Raw genomic sequence first — 15,233 nt, 5'->3', positions numbered from 1 at the left:
AGTTTCTCTCATAACATAAATTTGACATCTTACACAAATTTCTTTCAAACTTAAAAACTCTTAACTTCTTTCAAAGTAAAAAGAAATTGATGTGCGACACTAACTCTTGCCGCGTTTTTAGAAATTAAACGTTTCAAAAAAGAAACTGTGAAATTGATATATGTTTAAAATGAGATAGCTATGATTTTTATCCTCATGTTATTATACAAAAGCTTTTGTCGGATGCCTTTTCATTCATAAGCTCATTACTTTTTGCATTGAAAAAGGCGTTCCCTATAACGCCGAAACACGTGTCTGCTGTAATTGGCAAATTTGTGCTTTTTTTAACGTTGTTTTTCTTACTTTACTGTTCAGCACAAAGGTATTTATTTATCTTTTAATTAATAGTTACTTTGGTATAAAATTGCGTAGAATGTGTCAGTATTTCTTTCGCGTTAACGTATAAGAGTGGAAAATAACGATAACGTAAAAGTGTTGGATGGTAATTTGGGATTTTTTTGAAGTGGTGTTGTTCAAGACGATAATTAGTTTCGAAAATTTACCTCGCATATAAGTCGATTCTCCCCCCCCCCCCACACACACTGACTCTAAAACGTGTTTAGTATTTAATGGATCTAATTGATTCACAAGCATGTGGTGTGCCGGAAGTTTTAGTTAATAGAAATTCCTTTCGCATCAGGGGTGTAGCTAAGGGGGGGGGTTTAGGGACAAACCCCCCCCCCCCCCGAAAAGTTAGTCTCAGAAAAAAAGAGAAAAAGAAGAGAGAAGAGAAAGGAAAAAATTCCAAGCGATTACACACACACACACACACACATATATATATATATATATATAAAAGAAGTAACCCCCCCCCCCCCCGAAAGTCGGGTCTAGCTACGCCACTGTTTCGCATCATCAGTGGAACATTTTGGATTTCGATCAAGAATAAAAAAAATGCTCTTACACAACAACTTGCATAAAAGTGTAGGTGAATTCCGAATGATTATTATATCATCTAAGTGGGGAGGGGGGGGGGAGTATAGACTTTTATTTTTCTTAAGTTTTTTATGTGGGGTTGTTATTTCTGACAAATTATGATTGAAATCAAATGAACCTTAAAAATCAAAATACTTACAAAACTTTTTGAATTTGTGAACAAGAAATAAATGTTAATGTTAAATTTTTATTTGTTCAGATTTTTCGATGGTATTCTGACCCACTGCTACGCGGGGTGGGAGTTGGGGGATAATTCCTTTGGGCATACATATTTTTATTTTAAATCTTTACCATTTACAGCACCTATGCGGTGAACATTTTTGCACCCTAAACGAAAGTTAAAATGTTTTCCTTCAAAACTTTTAACTTTTTTCTCATTTTTTAGATTTTCATGTGTGTGATGCAAATTTACAAATTGGGCAACTCTCTTTATTTTGATTGTTCAGATTGTTTTCCCCGCTTTTCAGCCGAAATTCTAGCTTTCCAGCCTGTATCCCCCCTCCCCGTTTTTTTTTCTTTCTTTAAACTTTTTGAAACAGTTGCATTTCTGACCCATTTAAGCGACTAATCTTATCGCTTTACGATCATCATTGCTGTGTATTACTACGAATTGATGAGACTTGAGGCACTTCTCCTCACCGATCACTGCATTAATCGAAATTTCTCTTATTGAATAATCAGCGTCTTTGTTAATAGATTGAAAGAAATGCCAATGTTTATATAACTGGAACACTTCTTAAATTTCCATTCCAAATTGCTTTTAGGGCTTCCATTTCTAGAATAAATGTTGAAATGAACCAATGTATTAGAAAACTTTTTTTTTAAATCAAAATGCGTGTTTTGCTCGAAATTACTTCCATTACCAATATTTTTTGGTTCACTAACTTTTAATCTATTTTGAAGATTACAATAGGTTTATTAACATTTTAAAAACAGCTCTGGTGTTTGAATAGAATTTCATTATATGAAGTACACGGTAATTGACTGAATATAGAATTTCATTAATTTCTATCTCGTATGAGTAAAAATTTTCGTTTTGGACACATGCCAACATAGGCGGTTGTTGCGCCAAAAAAGTGAGGGGTTGGGGGAGTGTGTGGAGTTCGGCGGCGCGCCTGAAGCTCGTTTTTTATACTTAATTTATTATTGTTATTATTATTATTTTGTAGAATTGAGTCACATTATTGGGTTTTAATATTACTGATTAAATGACCTCTAAAAAAAAGGAGACCTTAAAAATCGGGACAGATCGCCGCCGTAGACTTCCTTCTTGAAATCCAAAGTTCCATTTATGAGAAAAGTTCATTGGCATTTGGTATTTTTGGTTTTTATTTTCGTTCAATAAATCAGCTCACCTTGTAAAAAATAATCATTCAATTGATCATTATATTTTGTGTTAAAAGGTTGGGACAAGGCCCCTTTGCTTTTAAAACAGAGGGCAGTTGTCTCCCCCCCCCCCCCATGCGCACTTATGAGTCGCCTATGCATGACAGCATAGAACACTTTTTCCTCTGAAAATGGTATGCCATGCATGTCAACAGGGGCATGCACAGTAATTTTTTGAGCCTGTCACAAAAGACTTTTGCGGGCCTCTTTCTTCCATATTGTTTATCTTTAGGTCCCTACATATATTTCACCCCTCATTTTAAAAACCTTGAGTCCCTTTCAAATTCTATCCAACAGATGTCTCTTCTCCCCCCCCCCCTCCTTCCCCAACCCCCGTTCACGTCCCTGCATTTCAATCCTTTTGCATCCATTAAATATTTCAACTATTTTGAATAATAAGTGATGTAACCTATGCTGCTGTAAATCAATTTGTTTTATTATTTTTAGTACAACATTTCTGGGTCAATAGTACAGGGTTGGCAAAAACCCGGGTTTTTTTAAAAAAGCCCATGGACCCAGGGTTTTTTGGGTTTTTTTAAATAAAACCCAAAAAAACCCAACTAAAAGTGGGTTTTTTAAAAGAAATGTGGGTTTTTTTTTTGTATTTTTTTAGTGAAAATGTAGGGTACTTGTAACATATTGTAGCGTAAGTATATGGACAAAGCGCAAAAATTGTCTTGGGGTAAAAAAAGCTGGAAAACTAGTTAAAATTCAACGTTTTTTGAAGAAAAGTATGAAAGACGACGAAACCCAAGAATGGTGAAGTTTCCGATTTTTTAGTTTCCATGATTACCAACAGTTAAGGCAAAGCTACTTCTTGAGTAATAAAATCTATTGTTCGTTTTTAATTACATTTTTTTTTTTTTTTTTTTTGCATTTTACTTTATTATATTTCATTTTGTTATGCAAAACTTCTGTAGAACCTCAAGTAGTTTAAATCCCTATTTACTGAATTCCAGCTTAATCAAGACATTTCTTTGAATTTTATGTTGCCTGTTTTTCTATTTCTGTATACAGAGTAACAAATATTAAACTTTTTCGTAAGATAATGAAAATACTGTACATCCTATTCTGTTTTCCGTCCGTCCATTTGTAAAACCTGTTAATTTCTAAAAAAATATACCTTGTTTAATCGAGATTTGTGACGTGTTGGTTTCCAGAAAATATTTCACACGAAAGCCTTTTGACTAGAGTAGTTTCCTATGTACAATCTACAAATATTGATAAAATCAGAGGTGACATGACATAGTCAAGATAATTTGGGTTATTTATTTAACAAGTTAAAGAAAAAAGTTAAGTATATTTATTTAAAATGTACATTGTCTGTGGCGAAGAACAAATAAAATAGAAGTTTGAATTGTAAAAGTATTTAAATTAATTATTTTTTTTAAAAACTTCTTAGAACATTTAAAAAAAACCAAAAGTGGGTTAAATAATGGGTTTTTTTAAATGGTTTTTTTCAAAAAAACCCATTGGGTCCAACCCAATTGGGTCCAATCCGGCCAACCCTGCAATAGTATTGTCATTTGAAATGAAAATTTAAGAAATGTTTTCCCACTAGATTCGAGGCAAAGTCCTACTACACATTACTATTACAACAAATAAGAGTCCCTTTACAACTCCCCTCCCCCTCTATTTCACTTTGCCACACATTCCTCTATGACACTAGTCTTTAATTGTTAAATATTATGCTTTTTTATTAGTTTAAGTCAGTGGTGCTCAATCTGATCCTTACTATCCACACTATTAAAGACTAGTTTTGAATCTTTTATGACGTGTTGTAAAAGCTTTATGTCTAATGCTGAAACTTTTTTATGAACTGCAACCAAATCAACACTTATTGTTTTACAATTGTAAAAAAAGTTCATACTAGCCCCAATAAGTCCTTGAAAAAGTCCATTTTATCCTTGAAAGGTGCTTGAATACTTCTTGAAAAAATTTTCCAATTTTGTGTACGAACCATAAGAGAATGTAGTGAAGAATTTTACTTTTGAACATAAAAAATGCAACTTGTTATTTATTGTTTTTAGGAATTGCTCTCATCTGACCAAGCTTCTTAATCTGGAATCCAATTGGCATGAATCAGTTGAAGATGAAGTTGGTAATCAGTCTGAAACAACGGTGCAATGGCAGCCAGTGCAAGTTGGTGATAGCCTGCCAAAACCAAAAGTAACTGAAATTTGTTCTCAATTTACAATTGGTAATGCTAAACTTAAGATGATTTTTAGTCAAAGTTAGTCAGGGTTCGTACGGGTCATGGAAATCCTGGAAAGTCATGAAAAAAAATAGCAGAATTTCAGACCTGGAAAAGTCATGAAAAATTGAAATTTTCATTGAAAGTCATGGAAATTTATTTCAAGTCATGGAAAAATGTCCTGGACAAAGAAAAAGGGACAGTAGCTAAAGGAGCATTAGAAATCTTGAGTGATTTAACAAGCACTTTTAATAGCACATAAAAGCTATTAAAAGTGGAAAATTGAACGATCAAAAAATCAAATCTGAATTTTGAAATCTCATTGCATCCACTTCTGTCGCATCCGCTTGCCATTTTTTGAGATGTGATTTTACTGCCTGGACATCACTTATTTTGAATTTTCCGTTATTTTCAACACTTCTTATGTTTCATATTCTGTAGTAGCAAAATTTCATTCTTAGTTTTGCCACGCCCACTCAAAAAAAAAAAAAAAAGCAATTCAATTGCATGCGAGTTTGATTCCATCACTCGTAAGGACTTTATTATTCAATTTATCAGAGTTTATCTTAATTTGTTGAATGTTTTAGAAAATAACGATCTTAAGTCAGGCGATAGAATACGGAAAAAGAGGAATTCTAATGCTCTAAAACAGTAGTGCCCATCATAAGGTACGCAAAACTAAACCATGCGACCCACTGCTACGTTTAATGTTGGGAATTAAACGTGTTCTGAAATTTCTGAATCTATTAATCTATATGCATTTGAAAATATGCAAATTTGTAAATAAAACGAATATACTTTTGAATCAGAAGATTGATTCATTACTGAATGATTTTTTCAAAAAAGATCTGGTTTAGAAACATGGAGAGAGAGAACTAAACTATGTGGTTTTACTTTAAAGAACCAAAATACTGTCAAGTTACGTGGATAATTAAAGGCACTGTTGACACTAAAAGGTAGCTTTTGAAGCAAATTTATTGAAACTCAGTGATGACTCATTCAACCTTTGTCCCATTCAATATCATTTTGCCTGTTTTTTAAAAAAAATATCAGACATTTAAGCATCATCATATTCGCTTCATTGCATTTTTACTTTACTTAAATTTATATAATGAAGACAAATAAGAATAGTTTAGTTTTTTAATAGTGTACTTATATTTTTTACATTACGAGTAAGTTCTTCAATGAGGCTGTGGCATTCATATAGACGTTTTGCTAATGTTCAGTTCCAAATATTACCAAGTTTGAGATTAAGAAATGCTATTTTCTTCGTATAACGAGGTCATGAAAATTTTCATTGAAGTCATGAAAAAGTCTTGGAAAAGTCATGGATTTTTTTCATCCAAATAGAGTATGAACCCTGTAGTGTTATTGGTAAAAATATTGAAAAAAAATTGAAGTTTTTCATTTGTTTAATGCTGAAAAACTGCTGCTGGCCTGCAAACAAGCTAAAGTAACTTTTAAGTTCAAAATAATGATGTGTTTTCTACTTTGTTCAGATGAAATTCTGTTGTTTTATGCCAGATGAATATGAAACTTTTGTACAGTTATTCAAGTCCAGGAAGTGTAGTATTTTAAATTTGTATTTATAGAGCAGTAAGCATCCAGGTGTTGGAATGTTACCCAATTAATGATGATTTCATTGGTTGGTTATATTATGACCTGCAATTAGAAGGGCTTATAGTGGGGGATTTCATTCTTTTTTCTTCCGAGGGCCACAGAAATAAATTAACAAAGATAGGTAGTATTCACATCTGTCGAATAAGCAGTGTAGGCAGAAAATTAAGTGAGGCTGTGAAGCTTACAACAGAGTTTTAAGAGGAAAGTAGCATTAGCAATTGCATGTTTATGTATTCCTGGATACTTTTCTTTTGACATACTTTAAATTTGAATCATGGTTGTAACCAGAAAATAATTTTGGGGAGGGTTTAAAAACTTTCATCCGGAGCTTTGCGCTATATGTACTAATGTTCAAGTCGTCGGGTTACCTATTATAAAAGTGTTTTATGCAATTAATACACATATGAAGGACATCTGAGGTTTGGAACAAAAGGACTTACATTCTCTTGCAAGAACTGAAAATAACACATGAAAAGATCAAATTCCAATGTTTCTCTATTGCTTGCAGGGACTGAAAAACAAGTTTCTTCAAATATCTCAAAAGCTCTTTTTTTTTTTAATACTGCCCTGCCGTTTACCTACTCACAGTAGCGTTAATATCTACAAAGAATAACAAGGCAAAGGTGTCTGAAGAATCAAGGATGGAGCTAACTTATGGTTTTGGACTTTTCCCCGCACACATCCCACCTCTTAGCTTTAAGCCTCAGGTTTCGCCGTCCGGGGGTCGCAGAGCCGAGGGTGCAACGGCAGAGATGGTTTTGGACTGGGTCATATCTGGAAGGGGTCACAAGTGTCATTATATCCCATAAATGTGGGGGGGGGGGGGGGCATGACCCTCGCTGGCTCTGTGCCTTTCTAAAAATTCGATTCTCACGAAATTTGAAAATCTGCTTTTAAAATCCTGTTCACAGATTTAAAGTGCACTGAATATATTTGTCCAAATTCCATGTTGAAATTTTAATCAACAATTCAGTCAGTTTTGGAAAGGGGAAGGAATTCTTATTTAATAATCAAATTTCTCATGAATGTGGCATCAGTTTTGGCTATTATCACCATCAAGGTTGGAGTAGAAAGATTGGAATACCTAAGATCAAACCTGGTTTCTCCTGTTTTGACCAGGAGTGTTCCCATGCACGCCGTATACTTTCAGACATGTTTTAGGCATTATGCAGGCATCGCAGCGTTCCTATATTCCTATATTTTCCTATATTTCTGAAAAAGGTTCCTATTTTCCTATAATTCCTATATTTTCCTATATTTTCAGTTTCCGCTTCCTTTTTTTTTTTTTTTTACTTTTCCCCCCGACTTTTTGCTACTGCATTTCCGCGAGCGACGCGCAGACGCCATTTTATCTAAGCAGGGCTCCCAAATGGTCCGCTTTTCCCGCCAAAGTTCGTTTTTTATGGTAAAGTCCGCTTTAGACCGCTTTTTAACATTTCAGTCTGATTAGTCCGCTTTTACATAGTTTTTACTTAAATATCACATTTTAAAAGTTTTTTCATTTCGTTAAAAGTTACTGTACACCCAAACACGCCGCCGCAGCGCGTGTTAAACCAAGTTCGTACGCCCATTAAAAAAACCTTGAAAGGTTATTGGAAAAAAAAGGTCTTTTTTTTTTCAAGTGCTTGAAAACCTTGAAAATGTATGAAAAGTTTCTCTATTGCTTGAATTCTTTCAAAAATCATTGGATTGTGTTTCAATAGTGCAATTTTCTGAACATATATATATATATTCGGTTTGATTTATCGCGAAAAATTGCTTTCGTGTTTAAGGTTTCAATCCCTTTGCATCTTGTTAATATTTTGATGTTTTTACAATCCAAAGTGATTTTGACATGACCTTAGCTTAGCTTATTTTTCGTTTAATTTCAATATTAACGAAGGAATTATTTTGGAAACTATGGCAACATTGAACTTACTTGGATTTCGCGGAAAAATGCTTCTCGCGTTTGAAATTTCAATCCTTTTGCATCTTGTAAATATTTTGATGTGTTCCACAATTGGAAGTTATTTTAACATATGCTCCCTTAGTTTAGTTTATTTTTCGTTTAATTTTGGTAATTAAAGAAGGGAAAAATTTGGAAACCATGACAACATTGAACTTATTTGTACTTCGCGGAAAATTGCATCTCGCGTTTGAAATTTCAATCCTTTTGCATCTTGTGAACATTTTGATGTTTTTGACAATTGGAAGTTATTTTGACATATACTGATATAGATTAGCTTATTTTTCATTTAATTTCAATAATTAACGAAGGAATTATTTTAGAAACCACGGTAACATTGAGCTTATTCGGACTTCGCGGAAAATTGCTTCTCGCGTTTGAAATTTCAATCCTTTTGCATCTTGTAAACATTTTGATGTATTTGACAATTGGAAGTATTTTGACATATGCTGCTATAGATTAGCTTATTTTTCATTTAATTTCAATAATTAACGAAGGAATTATTTTGGAACCCATGGCGACATTGAACTTACTCGGATTTCGTGGAAAAATGCTTCTCGCGTTTGAAATTTCAATCCTTTTGCATCTTGTAAATATTTTGATGTGTTCCACAATTGGAAGATATTTTAACATATGCTACCTTAGTTTAGCTTATTTTTCGTTAAATTTTAGTAATTAACGAAGGAAAAAATTTGGAAAACATGACAACATTGAGCTTATTCGGACTTCGCGGAAAATTGCATCTCGCGTTTGAAATTTCAATCCTTTTGCATCTTGTAAATATTTTGATGTTTTTGACAATTGGAAGTTATTTTGACATATGCTGCTATAGATTAGCTTATTTTTCATTTAATTTCAATAATTAACGAAGGAATTATTTTTGAAACCATGGCAACATTGAACTTACTCGGATTTCGCGGAAATTGACGAAGGAATTACTTCGGAAACCATGGTAACATTGAGCTTATTCGGACTTCGCAGAAAAATGCTTCTCGCGTTTGAAATTTCAATCCTTTTGCATCTTGTAAATATTTTAATGTGTTCCACAATTGGAAGTTATTTTGACATATGCTACGTTAGTTTAGCGTATGTTTCGTTTAATTTCAATAATTAACGAAGGAATTATTTTAGAAACCACGGTAACATTGAGCTTATTCGGACTTCGCGGAAAATTGCTTCTCGCGTTTGAAATTTCAATCCTTTTGCATCTTGTAAACAATTTGATGTATTTGACAATTGGAAGTATTTTGACATATGCTGCTATAGATTAGCTTATTTTTCATTTAATTTCAATAATTAACGAAGGAATTATTTTGGAACCCATGGCGACATTGAACTTACTCCGATTTCGCGGAAAAATGCTTCTCGCGTTTGAAATTTCAATCCTTTTGCATCTTGTAAATATTTTGATGTGTTCCACAATTGGAAGTATTTTGACATATGCTGCTATAGATTAGCTTATTTTTCATTTAATTTCAATAATTAACGAAGGAATTATTTTGGAACCCATGGCGACATTGAACTTACTCGGATTTCGCGGAAAAATGCTTCTCGCGTTTGAAATTTCAATCCTTTTGCATCTTGTAAATATTTTGATGTGTTCCACAATTGGAAGTTATTTTAACATATGCTACCTTAGTTTAGTTTATTTTTCGTTTAATTTTGGTAATTAAAGAAGGAAAAAAATTTGGAAACCATGACAACATTGAGCTTATTCGGACTTCACGGAAAATTGCATCTCGCGTTTGAAGTTTCAATCCTTTTGCATCTTATAAATATTTTGATGTGTTCCACAATTGGAAGTTATTCTGACATATGCTACTTTAGATTAGCTTATTTTTCATTTAATTTCAATAATTAACGAAGGAATTATTTTGGAAACCACGGTAACATTGAACTTACTCGGACTTCGTGGAAAATTGCTTTTTGTGAATTGAAATTTCAATCTTTTTGAATCATGTAAATGTTGAAATATTTTTCCCAATCGAATGTTATTTTCCCATATGCCACCTTAGATTAGCATGTTTTATGTTTAATTTAGTAGAAAATAAATGTTTTATGGGAAACATGCCAACATTGAACTTGGTTCGTGAAAATATGCTTCTGTGAGCTTTCAATAGTTTTGCATCTTATAAATATTTTTATATTTATGACAATTAGAAGTTCTTTTGACATGATGCGTTTTAATTTTTATTTAAATAACTAAAAAATTAATAATTTTTGTGTTTAATTCGAGTTTATTTAGTTTTTCAAACTTAATTTTGATTATTCTTTGCTTATATTCGTTTATTACTGTTTTTTTTTTGTGTGGGGGGGATATTAAATTTAAATAATTGAGTACATAGCATTTTAAAGTAGCATTTGTATATGAAACAAAGTTGAAGTATGTAATTTCATCAAGTTGAATTTGTGTACATCATTTCATTGTCATGGTGCCTGCTGTTGTTCTCATGTGCCAGCTAGGCTGGCAATTTGGGATGCGCTGCTTCATTTTTCCAACCGCACTGTCATTTGGTGTGAAGTCCGATTTGCACAGTACACACATGTCATAAGGACCAGTTTATAGGGTAGGCAATTATTCACAGCATAACATTAGATTCACACAAAGAAAGGACAAAAGAAAGTACGTCCATGCCCGAGCCGGGATTCGAACCCGGACCTTCCTGTCGCAGTCAGACTTCTCTGACCACTAGAAGAGGCAGGCGGCATGATGCCTGCTAAGGGGGGATTTCCCCCCCCCCCATAAAAGTTCAAAGCACTCATGGCCCTGCAATCATGGAGTAATTTTTTAATGTAAGCTTTATGATTCTTGAAAATATCCTTTGAATATGAAAATAGCAAAACTAAGCCTCATGTGATCTGCTTCCCTTTGTGATTGAGCATTTCAGACATTTTTAGGAAAACTTTGAATACAGTAGATCTGTTTGGTGTGTGATAGATTCATATCGGTTGTGAAGGGTATAATGCTATTAAGAAGCATTACAAGACAGAAAAACACAAAAATAATTTTAAACTAAGGAAACATCTATCCTTCTGTGGGACTACCAGCAACCCCCCCCCCCCCCTCCCATCCAAATGTTTGTGTAAATAATATTATTATTCAATGGATAAAAAGAACAGTTGTGCAGAAGATAAAGGAATTGTATCATTAAAAATCTCAGTATTATGGTTAATTAACAAATTATCTTCATGGATTTAGCAGCAGGCAGCTAATTTGCCTTTTGGTGCTTCCGTGAAATTAAATGAATGGTCCTCCCAAGGTCATCTTTTTAATCCTAACTGGTCCTCTTTAGTCCTCTTTTTAGTTGAAAATGGTCTTTTCCTTTTCTAAAGCTAAAATGTGTTGAGTGCCCTGTACTGTGTTTCTTCCTGAGTGGAGCAGCGTTTGACTTTAGCTCGTCTCTGCAGCTCAATTCTGAGCCCATGAAGCTCCTGCGCAAGTCCTCAAAACTTCACTTTCGAACTTGGCGTCGATGAACTTGGGCGATCATGATGGTCACATGGGCTGTGTAGGTTTTGATGATGTCATTCTAGGAAGGGCTCTCCGGCCACTTACCGTTTCAGGTCTCCACACGCACGATTTTTTTTCTTTTTTCGGAACTTTGCGTTTGGCTACGGTTGCAATTATTGCTACTTGCGGGATAGCTCATCTCAACTTCGATTGTTTTGGTTTTAATTGTGTGGAATGTAGGTGCTGCAGTTCACGTATCAACTAAACGTTCATTTTAATAATAATGCCTCCGAAGAGGCCGCACAGCCAAGTTTTCAAAAAAGAATACGCAAAGCTGTTCTCGATTTTAAAAGAATTGAGGAAGTCGGAAAGACATGCACACTTTGGGGTCGTTCCAGACACAAATTGGGTCCGCTTTTCGGCCCCTTCACAAATTTATGCATCGTAAAAGCGGCCCCATTCACAAAATTCCACATTCAAAAGCAGCTCATTCACAAAATAAATATACAAACAACATAATAGGGTAAATCTGGAGCTATCATTTTTTTTCCAACCGGAAAGCTACCGGACCAGCAGCTACGTGTGAAACATAGTCGCCATATTTGGTCATTCACGGGATGGAATCAGACAAGATGCTTAAGTGCTTAAAATTCTAAGAACAAAGCAGAATTGTATTTTTAGACTTATTTATGCGTATGTATTGCACTTATGTCAGGTAGTGTTATTACATGTTTTTAATCAAATAGAGATAGACAGTCGAACCTGTTTATCTCGAACCTGCCTATCTCAAAAACCTCTCTGTGTCGAAGTTTTTCATTTTCCCTGCACATAAAGTATTAATTCAATGTTTTCCCCCATATTTGTCTTGAATGAAATTTTCTGAAAACCTGCATAACTCGAATTTCGACTTAAGTGTCTTTCTTGAATTCCATCCACAACAATCTTTATTGACTGGAATTTGGAGACAGAAAGCACTTTTCTTAATATTAGCAGTCACATAATCCTCCAGAATTAAAACTTTATGTACAAAAAGCAAGTTTTCCAGCAATTAAATCCATTCTGAAACTGAGAGGAAGGGGACATTGTTGATTAGTAAAATTGCTCCCAAAGTTTTACTTTCGAGTCATTGCTCCAATTACTTATTTTTAGAACTTTTTTCAAAACTTCTGTATCTCGAAGCCTTCATATCTCGAATTTTTCTTATGTGCCGTAAAATTCGAGGTAGACAGGTTCGACTGTATTGCATTTTGAAAAAAAAAATGTCCTACTGGCCTGCCTTGTTATAAAAATTCCTGTATGTTCTCTTTTTTTTATTTTCAAAATGTTCCTATATTATTTCGAAAAATTCCTATATTTTTTTCAGAAAATTCCTATATTTTCCTATATTTTTGTTGGCAAATGTCACTTCTATCCCTGCATTATGTGTATGATCACATACACATATTGTGCATAATGGATTACTGGGACCCCCCCTTACCCTCAGAAAAATTGATGGGAACATCACTGGTTTTGACCATGCTGTTTTGTTTTCGCTCTGAAGACATGTTTTATTCAAGTTTTCTTAAATTAGACCAGTATTTCTGTACTTGACAGGGTTTCATGTAAGTTCTATGTTACTCTTTACAAAGTTGAAAATATCTTACTAAATTAACTATTACTAAATTATTAGTAAAAATGTATTAATCTAGATACATTTTACTACATTTTTTCATTAGGTGATAGCTGAGGATTTCCATCAGAACACAGCAGCAGAAGTGTTGGTTGCTGATCAATATGATATTTTAATGGACATACAAAACAGTTCCTCTCAAGAAGCAGTTCAGTGCTGTGTTGTGGAAAGTACAAGTGAAAACTTAAAAGAATCTGTGTTACTTTCAAATCCTCCTATCATGAAAGATGGGTAAGTTTTTGAAACTGAAAAGTTCTTCATGTATATTATATGCTTGAAAGTTTTGTTTCCTATGTTTAACACATTGATATCCAAGCCGCTTTTTTCTATTATGTGCTTATATCATCGCCTCAGAGCAACAGTAGGACATCAAATCCCAGGAATAACAGTAAAATATCCTACCCTTGCTCTGAGGCGACGATATTATCAGCATTACTTATATGTAAACTTGTATTTGTATTTTCTACTTAAAATGAACTAAAAATGATGTTATTTGCTATTAAATTGTATTTATTGCTCATAATTTTATTTTTAAATGTAAAAACAACTCGGGTAAAACAGGACAACTGCAACCCATTTTTATATGTCCTCCATAGCTAGATAATATAGATGCATGCATGCACTCCGTGTGTCTATATTACCTGTATATCATTTGGCGCTGTGCAGATACCTTTGCTGTATGTGTGTGCATTAGCTGAAAATTGTTAATAATATCCATATTAAACCCTAATTTTCTTCAAAAGTTGAAGATAAATTCATGAAAAATGTTCATTATTGCTTTCACGAATACATGATTGAAAGCAAAAGGCATTTTCTTGCTAAAAATTTTACCTACCCACTGCTAACTGATTTTCATTCCTGCAGATAGTTTTGAGCCATGTGTACAGATACTTTAGATTTTTATCTTATTATGGTGTCCAAACACACACATACACACACACAAAAAAAAAAAAAAAAAAACAGTATGGTGTGCCCTGGAAGTCAAGGGGTTAAGATTCATTTCATTTTAAATTTTATTATTGCTATTTTTTTGTTATAATTTTGCATTTTCAACAGGCAAATTTATTTTTGCATTTTCCCCCATAAAAATGGAAGAGAAATAAAATTATATTTTCTGCTGTTACAATATTTTGGAATGGAATTGCGATGATTTTAAACTTTGTGTTTTAAAGATGTTTTCCCTTCCCATAATAAATTTATTTCATCAATGCAAAAAGTAAACTAATTTCTCAATCTAGTTTTATCTCATTTTTTTAATGCTATCTTAATTTGTTACAAAATAAGTTTTTCCAGTACCATTTGATTTGTCTAATGGCATTTCGTAAATTATTTATTTTATTGCAGTGACAGAAACGATGCAAAGTCTGCAGAACAGAAGGTGTGTACAAAAGAACGATCTTGCTTCTGGCGTGCACTTAGAACTGCATTTCCAATACAATGTGCTTTGGTTATTCTGTATTGTATGTCATGTTACATGGAACCTAACTGCTGTGAGAACATGAACAATTTTGAGTTCTCTGTTTTGCCACAATTAAGATACTTGAGAGGTCCACCTCCAGTGTAGAAGTGTCAGCACAATCTCTTTTGTCATGACATTCACAACATAAGTCATTATTCAGTTGCAATCATGTGTGTAAGTTGTTACATCAGTAACATATTTTTTTTATTACGAAACTATTTATATTGATTATTTATTACTTTATTTATTTTGGTCCAAGTTTAGTCATTTATATAAAAATGGAAGCTGAAACTTAATTTTAGTGGTATCTATTTTGAGTTATAATGTGTGTGAGCTAGTGTAGTTAATTGTGTTAATTTAATTGATTTTGATACTGTAAGTGGAAAAGTACAAAACAAATAAAACTTATATTAAATTTGATTTTGATTGATATACAGTATTTATTTTGTCAACTGTGCAATGATTGAAAAAGGTCGTTAAAGAAATACGTTTATATTTTGGAGTCAAAATAACTTTTTTAATAATATTAATTTT

General features: G+C 33.2%; 1 protein-coding gene across 1 annotated transcript in view; it reads left to right on the top strand.

The window, feature by feature from the left end:
- LOC129228515 (uncharacterized) overlaps nucleotides 1-14,837 on the top strand; it is a 130,924-nt gene extending 116,087 nt beyond the window's left edge. Inside the window, exons 16-18 of the mRNA XM_054863194.1 lie at nucleotides 4,392-4,530; nucleotides 13,287-13,471; nucleotides 14,585-14,837. Of these exons, the coding sequence (XP_054719169.1) occupies nucleotides 4,392-4,530; nucleotides 13,287-13,471; nucleotides 14,585-14,804 (544 nt within the window). The 3' untranslated portion in view covers nucleotides 14,805-14,837. The remainder of the gene's footprint in view (nucleotides 1-4,391; nucleotides 4,531-13,286; nucleotides 13,472-14,584) is intronic.
- The last annotated feature ends 396 nt before the right edge of the window (nucleotides 14,838-15,233 follow it).

This window comes from Uloborus diversus, chromosome 8, assembly GCF_026930045.1.
Source record: "Uloborus diversus isolate 005 chromosome 8, Udiv.v.3.1, whole genome shotgun sequence".
Taxonomy (NCBI): domain Eukaryota; kingdom Metazoa; phylum Arthropoda; class Arachnida; order Araneae; family Uloboridae; genus Uloborus; species Uloborus diversus.
Note: the sequence above shows the minus strand (reverse complement) of the source record. Positions and strands in the feature narration are given on the sequence as shown.